Consider the following 10,874-nt stretch of genomic DNA (forward strand, 5'->3'; position numbering starts at 1 on the left):
ATTAAGGTAAAATGGTAATATTGATTTAATTATTTTATGCCAAATTAATAAAAAGAAAAAATAATCCTCATCCTTTAAACGATCTTTTGACTGGATCGGGAATGGATCTGTTGAATGGGTCCAGCATGGATCCTTAAAACGGATCCGTCATGGATTTTAGAAACGGATCCGTCATGGATCTTAGAAACAGATCCGACATGGATTTTTCAAATGGATCCTATGTTGATCATATATGGCGTGACGATTTTCCATCATACCCGGATCAGAAAGCCTGATTTATTTCTGATCAATCTTTTGACGAAAATGTGGTTTTCGGAAATAGAAAGAAATGATTTGTAATTTCGATTCCTTTTAAACCAGGTTTCAAATTTGTACGGGCTAAATCTTGTTCTTTACGGGTAATTTGCATGACATTTTTTGTAAAAATTGAAAATTGCGCGTTATGTAAAAATTTTGTAATTTGCCTTTTATTTTTCCCCCCAAGAAAACTTAGATATTCTTCAGGCCCCGAACGTCTAAGAACCACTGATGGTCTAAATGCAATAATATGTATATAATTAGGATTGGGTATTATTAGCTTTCTGTATAGACAGTGTCGAAATATCTTTCAAGATACTTTAGAAATAAATCATAACTCCAAGGGCCGCATATTAGATCTAGACCCATTATAGAATAGACATTTTTTGAACTCAATAATAAAACAGACAATATTTGTCATGACAAGAATATTGTTTTAAAATTAAAGTTAATTTTTTCTCCTAATTTCCACAGTTAATTTTTGAAGATATAGATGCACAAATAATTTATTCTTATAATGTCTACATTGTTATCCACTACTTTGGCCATTATAATATAAATTTATTTTGTAAGATATGATGAATCTCGCGCGATGGAAAAATGTTCAAGACGAGTCGCATACGGCCCGCGGGCCGCGGGTTGGTCACCCCTGGATTAGAGTATGCTTATTACGTTTACGAACAACACAGCAAATTTAGCAAGAAGCAGCAAAAGATGGTGTTAAATAAAATTGAACCGAAATTAACAAAAGAGCATTAAATAATATAAATAAAAATCACCATCATCATAAAATCGTCAGTTCTAAGACTGGTTGGACAGACACCGCCACTTTTTCCTCTTATCCTAAGTTAATCTTTCCCTAAAACTAGAACATCCCACATCCTTAACTATTTGCGAACAGTAAGTAGAACAAAAATATTCCTATATATAGGGGCATAAAAGTAGGATTAGAACTGATATGAAAATTGCAATTGAAAAACTAGAAGTCGCCGATTTTTGATAACTAGAATATCAGATAACTCGCGATGGAAAAAGTGGTAGGCACGTAAACCAAAGAGTGGCCCACGATCAAAAGAAATTCCTTCTGTGCTCGCGAACGGTTAATTTAGAAATTAGAATTAGAAAAGTGTATTTCTATGCGAAACTCGGCGAAAATGAAAAGTTAGAAGCGTTTGAGGTGTGAGATGTGATGTTATACTTACTCAGGTTTTGAAAATAAGATGGGTAGAAAAGGTTAGAAAAAAAGGGCTGTTAAAAAAGGTAAAAAAACCTAAACCTACAGGAAAAGGCTCTATGAAAGTCAATGAATAAGAGAAAGGAGATATACATATGGAATGGTTTAACGCCTTCTGAAACATGAAAGAATAGTTAGGAAAACAAGAAGCAGAAACAGAAGCTAAGTGGAGCAGTAAATCGGATTACTATTTATTTACTAGTTTTCGCGAAATACGAAGATTCGCTCATAATTGGAAGCAGTGGAACTGCATATCTAACCAATTTTTGAACGTGAGCGGGGTTTTTTGAACATATCAATTCTTGGTAATTACTCCTTGGAATAACAAAAATAATAAAATAGTATCCTGTGCACTTTATATCTTCAGATAATTCAGGACCTTAAAAAAATAGAAATAAATCAGAAGATGTCTTCAAGTCCATAAAATGCATCACTCAGAATTTCACCTTTTTAGATCCCTCTCTCCCCCTTCGTCTCGCCAAGTTACATTTTCAGCGACTACCCCCTACCAAATATTACATCACAAAGCTACTCCACCCCCATAAACTTGCCATTAAAAATTGCATTGAGAATGACTTTCTATCGTAATGAAAAATTTTACGAACTGTCAAGTTAAGAAAAATAAAATTTATGAAAAATTTATCCCGTCACGCTAAGCAATACCCTTTCCTCCTCCTTATTTACGAATGTAAGTTTCGATTTTTTTTTTGTCCATTTCTTTCTTTTATCTAAGTATTGCAATTCTCAAGATAAACATATAAAGCAACTTTGGTGTGCAGAAAAGGAATTAAAAAGATACCGACAAATAACACCACATCAAATCATTTAAAATCCCACATACTTATTTCTCANTATCCCGTCACGCTAAGCAATACCCTTTCCTCCTCCTTATTTACGAATGTATTTTATGAACAACCCCTTATGTTTGTGAGCCTTTTCAAGTCTTGAGTAAGAAACTACAATTCAGCGAATGAAATATTTTTGACTAGATTATAATGACTCAAAAACGGCCCAGCTCCTTTGCCATTCTAGAAATTAAACTTCTTTTTCGAATTAATTAGAAATATTCCAATAAAATAGCTTAAGGGGATTACATTGTTACTTCTACCGTTAATACTTATGTATATCATTAATATAAAAATGATACTTGTTTACATATTTAGACTTTCTCTAGCAAAGATATACGTATTTAATAATGCAAACTCACATACAATTACTGTTGATAAGATCTTTAACTTTAATTTACGTTTCATACAAATTCACATAGATACGTATTAAGACAAAGCGGTATATAGACGAGTAGCGGATTATCTCCTTTTTATTATCAATCTGGAGCAGAATATTTTAATTGCTAATGCGCTTTCAATTTAGTAGGTACTTTCTAGTAATGATAAAGAATCATGTTTTCTATGATTAACAGATTGTAAAAATAACAACTGACCAAGTGCAAATTCGACGTGTATACCGAGGGCTTCGTACCATGGAAAATAATTTTTACAATTTATGTCTAACGATAAAATAAAATAAAATCTAATTTCACCAATAAAATCCAACAGACAATAGTTTTACCGTGGATAGAGAAGGACGCTATGGAAGTCAATAAGAAATAGGCGAGATAGGTTTATGCTTTTGACAATGTTAAATGGGACAAGATATTAAATATACTTAAAAATGTAGGGATGAGTTACAAAGATAGAAGAGTGATACTTAGTTTCTACAAAGAACAACAGGCAGTTATAGAGATGGGGAAGCAACGTCGAGAAATAAATATTAGGAAGGGAGTCAGACAGGGATGCACACTGTCACCGCTACTTTTTAATCTATACATCCAAGACGCGATCAACATCATTGAAGAAAGTACATGTGTAGAGATAGATATACAGGGGCAAAAGATTAGTATGTTTAGATTTGCAGATGATATAGCAGTATTAGCATCTAGCAAGGAGGAGTTAGAGATAACTTTAAATAAAATGGAAGCGGTACTGACAAAACAATACTGTATGAAAATAAATAAAAGTAAGACAAAAATACTGGTATGCAAGGGAAGAAAACGTAAGGAAAGAGAAAATATAAAGATAGGAGACGAAAAATTAGAAGAAGTAGCTGATTTTAGGTATCTAGGAAATCAGATTAGTCAGGACGGAAGGAGTAGTAGGGATATAAAGCAGAGGATAGCGCAAGGTCGTATCGCCTTTAATAAAAAGAAGTCACTTCTATGCTCGCAAATGGTTAATTTAGAAATTCGAAGAAAATTGTTAAAAGTGTATGTTTGGAGCGCGGCGCTGTACGGGTGCGAAACATGAAAAAAAATTAGAAGCGTTCGAAATGTGTTGTTATCGGCTTATGATGAGGATAGACTAGGTTAGAAATGAAAAAGTATTAGAAAGAATAGGGAAAAAGAGGACTCTATGGAAGTCAATACAAAATAGGCGAGATAAGTTGATAGAATACCTTCTCAAGCACGAAGGGCTAATATTTAGAGACATATAGGAAGCAGAAATAGGAGTTAAGAGAAGAGAAGTATACCTAGAGCGATTACAATCACAAATAGTTATGCTGGTAGGATGTACTAGTTTTAGGAAAATACGAAGACTAGCTCGGTATAGGAAAGAGTGAAGGTACGTGCCCAATCAATCTTAGTGATCAGTTACAGCCTTGGTGAGGCGAAACAATTGTAAAGTGCTCTAATATATTTTGTGAAAATTAACATTTAGTTTTATTTTATTGATGACCGTAGGTGTTACTTTTAATTAGAACATTAAGGCGACAATGGTCATTTATTATTATGTATTATAATATGATGTATAAGAACTATCATAATTTTTGCTACCTTAAATGTACGTTTTTCTTGAGTTCATTTTCTATGCTATATTGTTTTTAACTAACTTGGAACATTAAGTATAACAATATTCATAAGATAATAAATAGCATTCAATATTACTGAAATAGATAAGCCTTCCGTATGAATTTAACAAAACTAGTCAAACATTTGTGCATATTCCATAGTTAATAAACAGAGCTGAATATTTATTTTACATTGAATTAGAAGTTGAGTGCGATTTTTTAAAAATGTCGGTGTTTTCGTGTCTCAAAATTAAAAAAGCGAAACTTCAATCTCACAGGGTAAGTAAGCTCGCGATTAACAACTAATTTTAAGTACTTTCAATAAATTGCTGTCCTAAAAGTTATTGTTCTTTAAAAAACTTTGTTATAACGGTTGAGATGTTTTTTAAGGCGATATAATATACATGTACAAAATTGCAGTTTTTTATCTTTCTGTTTGCCTTGCCGAGATTTGTCATTAAAAACTATTAGAGGACTATTTTTTTAAAATTTTTCGTTACTCAATGAAAAATAAAATCCAGTCTATCACAGACATTTTCTTTAGAAACCATTATATTTAGAAATCAATTACATTAAAATTAGGAATATTCTTTAATCAGGTACTATAAAAAAGTAAGTATTAATTTTACTAAGGTGCTGAGAATTAATTTTTAAGATTTTAAAAAAAGTTAACTTTGGGTGTAAAATTTTTCTTTAATTTGCAAAAATATTTTTCATCATCATCATAAGGTCGTCAGTCGTAAGACTGGCTGGACACGCACCTCCAGTCTTTCCTACCTTGTTCGCGAGCATAGCAGTAACTTCTTTTTATTGAAGGCGACTGGATCCTGCGCTATTCTCTGCTTTATATCCCTACTACTCCTTCCGTCCTAATTTATCTGACTTCCTAGATACTGACAATCAACCACTTCTTCTAATTTTTTGTCTTCTACCTACCTCCACTCTTTCCTACCCTGAGCTAGTCTTCGTATTTTCCTAAAACTGGAGCATCATACCACCATAACTATTTGTGATTGTAATCGCTCCAGGTATACTTCTCTTTTCTTAACTAATGTTCCTGCTTCCTATATGTCTCTAAATAGTAGCCCTTCGTGCCTGGAAGGTATTCTATCAACTTATCTTGCCTACTTTTTATTGGCTTCCATAGAGTCCTATTTTCCCATATTCTTTCTAATACCTCTTCATTTCTAACCTAGTCTATCCTCATCATACGCCGGTAAGGCCACATTTCAAACGCTTCTAACCTTTTCTTTTCCGCCGCGCCCACTGTCCATGTTTCGCACCCGTACACCGGCGGTCTTCAGACGTACTTACACCTTTAACAATCTTTTTCGAATTTCTAAATTAACCGTTCACGAGCATAGAAGTAACTTCTTTTTATTGAAGGCGACTGGATCCTGCGGAATCCTCTGCTTTCTATCCCTACTACTCCTTCTGTCCTGACTTATCTGAATTCCTAGATACCAAAAAATTAGCCACTTCTTCTAATCTTTTGTCTCCTATCTTAATATTCGCTCTTTCTCTACTTTTTCTTCCTTTGCATACCAGTATTTTTGTCTTACTTTTATTTATTTTCATACAATATTATTTTGTCATTACCGCTTCCATTTTATTTAAGGCTAACTATAACTCCTTCTTGCTGGATGCTAATACTGCTATATCAGAGCTGGACTGATGAAACCAAATGACCTGGTTTAGAAGGGGAAGTGCACAAATTTTAACAGCACACGTTTTTAAATAAATTTAAGAATTTAGGAGGAAATTTGCGTTTGTCTTTACCTCGGTCTTTGTTCTTGTTTTAAAAATTTTTTATTTTTAGAAAATTTTATAAATTAGATTTAAAAATGAAGGATAAAAATCAGAGCCGGACTTTAATTTCACATTTTTTGAGTCATCTGGCTCGATTTGGCCCGGGAGGTATTTGGCCCGGTTTGGTCAGTCCGGCCCTGCGCTATATAATCTGCAAATCTAAGCATACTAATCTATTGCCACTGTATAATCTATACCTACAGTTGTCCTGTCTTTAATGATGTTTAACACGTCTTCGATGTATAGATAAAAAAGTAGCGGTGACAGTGTGCATCCTTGTCTGACTCTCTTCATAATATTTACTTCTCTTCATTACTACTCAAGTTCTACAACTGCCTGTTCAGAATAGATAATATATTTAAGAATATTCCATCCTCCTGCAATTCATTACCGGAAATTCCATTCCTATCACTGTCAGGCATTTTATTTTTTATCTCATCTGACAAACATTAAAAATATATATGAGTCACAAATTCAGGTTAATAGTTTGTTATAGTAACAATGAAAACTGCTATCTAATTAATACGTTACTAAGCAGGAACATTGATGCACTTAATTATGCATAGATATGTGGAAAAACTTTTACTTTCTCTAGCTCACGCATTGTAGGATTTAAATTCGCCTTACATCATTCATAATTGCATTTAATTATAGAAAAGAATGCTCTAAGAATATTATTATAACCAACGTGTCTATACATTAGCGGATCTGAAAAACATTTAAAAAATGTGTGTTACCATCTTTAAAGAAAAATAAATAACTAGGTTAGATTGATAAGACATAACATTTTTGCTCCTCTATACTCGATAAAAAAAGATATTCTAAAACGAGCTACCTTATACTTATCAATTACATATAATTGCCTTTTCATCTCAAAGAATCGACTTTTACCCTCCACAAAAAAAAGCCCAGATTGGCTTAATTGTGCAGGTTTACAGGAAATTTAAAAAACAGTAGAGCTCATTTGCGATCGATTTTGTCATGTACTTCCCCAGCAGATAGCTATCAATTTTTGAGATAATTAAATTTTTAAGAGATAGTTGAGATAATTAAATTATACATTTTTGTACATTTTCTGATCGTTAACATAACAACGCTTCCTCGAGATAAAATTAAGCCGAAGTAATAACATTAAATGTCATGTTGTGGACTTTGGAAAATAATTGTTGTAATTGTAAAATGTTATATATCGTACAAGTTACTAAAACTAATTCATTAATACAGTAGCTATCAAAAAATTGTAAACAGTTACCATCAAAAGGTACTTATTGTAAGGTAAAAAGAAACTAATAGAAGCATAACTCTTAGCTGCAGGCGAAACGACCCACTTCTAGGAAAAATGACCTTTAACTACATTTTACGTTTGTAAACAAAAGCACTTGTATGGTGTTCTATTTCATTCATTAACCAGATTTTCTTTTTGTTTTAGAAAAGAAAAGTTATGACATCTGAAAAAAGTATTTCTGGAAAAATTTCAGGTTACTTGGAGAAAAAAGGAAAATTGGTAAGTTATATTGTACCTAACGCATTAATGTTTGTTTAGAAATAAAAACTAGTAGATATTATTTAGATACAACTTTACATGACAATTCTGTATTGTTGCCGGTACCTAAGAAATATTAAGTCCTAAAATGCTCACTATTAAAATAAAATTTTTGATGCAGTTCATCGCCATCATCATCATAAGGTCGTCAGTCATAAGACACGCACCTCCACTCCTTCCTATCCTGAGATAATCTTCGCATTTCCCTAAAACTAAAACATCCTACATCCTTAACTATTTACGAATAGTAATCTAATCTAAATCTACCCCTAAACTCTTAACTTCTGTTTCTGCCTCTAATATGTATCTGACTAGACCTTGATGCCTGAGATGGTGTCCTACCAGCTTATCTCTCCCATTTCTTATTGACTTCTTGAGTCCACTATTCTCTTACTCTTTCTAATACCTCTTCATTTTTAACCTTCTCTATACTCGGTATCCTCATACAAATCCGTACAGCGCCGCGCTCCAAACATACTCCTTTAACAATCTTTTTCTAATTTCTAAATTAATCGTTCACGAGCATAGAAGTGACTTCTTTTTATTGAAGGTGACTCGAACCTGCACTATCCTCTGCTTTATTTCCCTACTACTCCCTCCGTCCTGACTAATCTGATTTCCTAGATACCTAAAATCAGCTACTTCTTCTAATTATTCGTCTCCTATCTTTACATTCGCTCTTTCCTTACTTTTTCTTCCCTTGCATACCAATATTTTTATTTTACCTAAAAAAATATTACCCCCCAACATTACTTATAGAAACAAAAATCTTATGAGTTTCAGAATGATTTTGTCTTCTAATTATTCGTCTCCTATCTTTACATTCGCTCTTTCCTTACTTTTTCTTCCCTTGCATACCAATATTTTTATTTTACCTAAAAAAATAAAGGATAATTTTAACAATATTAACTTAAATCCCTATTAATGAATATTTCTTGAATATCATTAGCGTCAATGCGATTAATGAATACTCTTCTGATAAATAGCTTATCATAATAACTGTGCATAGACTTTATTGAGGAAATTCCAATTTAGCAAATAAAGAAGTTTATATGCACAACTTTTTTCCATTTTGGAAATATTTAATTGATAGTAAGGCATCCATATTTAGGAATCATATGCGGACGGTTGCCTGCCTGTTTGATAAAACTCAATATCTGAATCTTCAAGGTGTAGATCAAAGGCAAAGTCATTCTGAAATATCACCCCCAAATCTCTGATACGATCTAAATTTCTAAATTCTGACCTATTATATTCTAATTATAAGTACGAACTCTCAAGGCATTACCGTTCATATAGACCTCATGTGCAATATATGGAATCATTCATCATCATCATCATAAGGCCATCAGTCCTAAGACTGGTTGGACACGTACCTCCACTCTTTCCTATCCTGAGCTAAACTTCGCATTTCCCTAAAACTAGAACAGCCCACATCCTTAACTATTTGCGAACAGTAATCTAATCTAGGTCTACCTCTACCCCTCCTAACTCCTGTTTCTGCCTCTAATATGTCTCTGACTAGACCTTCATGCCTGAGAAGGTGTCCTACTAACATTTTCTACCCACGATATCCTCATCATCCGCCTATAACACCACATTTCGAACGCTTCTAACCTTTTCTTTTCCGCCGCTCCCACTGTCCATGTTTCACACCCGTACAACGCCGTGCTCCAAACATACACCTTTAACAACCTTTTTCGAACGCTTCTAACCTTTTCTTTTCCGCCGCTCCCACTGTCCATGTTTCACACCCGTACAACGCCGTGCTCCAAACATACACCTTTAATGGAATCATTAAGTCTCTATTATTTTAAGGTACTTATAAACCTTAAGGTTAGTTAATCTAAAACACCTCTTCGTGAAACTATGATGTTATTTCAGTGTCAACTGAATAAAACACTCATTAATCGTAGATGCCGTAATAAAATCAAATAATTTATCAATAGAACAAATTAAGGAGAGAATCTGACCTATCTTCAGCTTAAAAATGGGAATAATGATCGGATTAATCCATACAGATGGCATATGGCTTTATTAATAGACAAATTAGGTTAAGAAAAATGTCAGCAGTTCTAAAAAACACCCTCTAACACCTTTAATAAAATAAAAGAATTACTTTTACAGTATTTTATAAATTTTTCATTTCATTTGCTGCGATATCCATGTTACAATCTCTAGAAAAATACAAATATGTTGTATCATAAATACTATTTAAAATGCATATAACTTAGATAAGAAATTTAACGGGTATTTCCAACGAGCAATGGGAAATATTTGCTAATTGCACTTGTTCATAGCTTTGTTTGTTCATTTAAAATGGCACCTTGTAGAGAATAGGGTCACCTTGGAGAAAATACTGGTTCGTGTTGGAAGGGAGGTTGTTATTGTATTATAGGTCCAAAGATGAATATGATACCATACGACCTTGTAAAGGATCAGTGAGTTTGTGCCCACCGTGTAATGTTAAACTAACTCATAATAGTCACTGTACGTTTCAAATTGAGTGCAGATACAGCACAGTTACTCTGGTAAGTTTTTAGATTTTTTTTTATATTTAAATATTATTTAAATAAATTATACTTAAGTCTTGCAAATTAGGACAGAGCTGCAATAGGTTTTGTTTTAAAGTTTATTTTTGACAAAACTTAACCGACGTTTCGCCTTCTCGTACGAGGTTTTTTCAAAGTAGGGTTTCTTACAAGGAAACCTTTCGGCGTAACCTTTATCCATTGACTAGCGGTTGTAATATATTAATCTACCTTAAAATGTTAAGGTACGTGTTCCTTTTTTGCGGAAATACATTTTTATTGGGTAAAAGTAACCCCCGAAATTGATAGGTACTCCATAAGGATGATTGTCAGGTTTCTCATATTTCTAGTCAAAAAACGACCAAATGGATTAAATTCCAAATGAAAAACTGTAAAAAGTGCTTGGTATCACACATTTAAGAAACTAAAAGAAAATAAAAAAAAGTCAACTACAAAACATGATTGATTATTTTTTAATGGAACTAATTTTAACCAAAAGATGGTAAAAAGTTACTAAATACAAATATATCGTAAACTATGGTTAAAATGCAAAAACCTGTATTTAGTAATATTTACGCTATTTTAATTAAAATTGGTCCCGTATATAATTAGGATT

General features: G+C 32.9%; 1 protein-coding gene across 1 annotated transcript in view; it reads left to right on the top strand.

The window, feature by feature from the left end:
- The window catches only part of LOC108734900, a 33,563-nt gene that overhangs the window by 2,392 nt on the left and 20,297 nt on the right, over window positions 1–10,874 (top strand). The window contains exons 2-3 of the mRNA XM_018466663.1: window positions 7,614–7,688; window positions 10,061–10,258. Coding sequence (XP_018322165.1) covers window positions 7,626–7,688; window positions 10,061–10,258 — 261 coding nt within the window. The 5' untranslated portion in view covers window positions 7,614–7,625. The remainder of the gene's footprint in view (window positions 1–7,613; window positions 7,689–10,060; window positions 10,259–10,874) is intronic.

The sequence above is a fragment of the Agrilus planipennis genome, unplaced genomic scaffold, assembly GCF_000699045.2.
Source record: "Agrilus planipennis isolate EAB-ADULT unplaced genomic scaffold, Apla_2.0 scaffold84, whole genome shotgun sequence".
In the NCBI taxonomy this organism is placed as follows: domain Eukaryota; kingdom Metazoa; phylum Arthropoda; class Insecta; order Coleoptera; family Buprestidae; genus Agrilus; species Agrilus planipennis.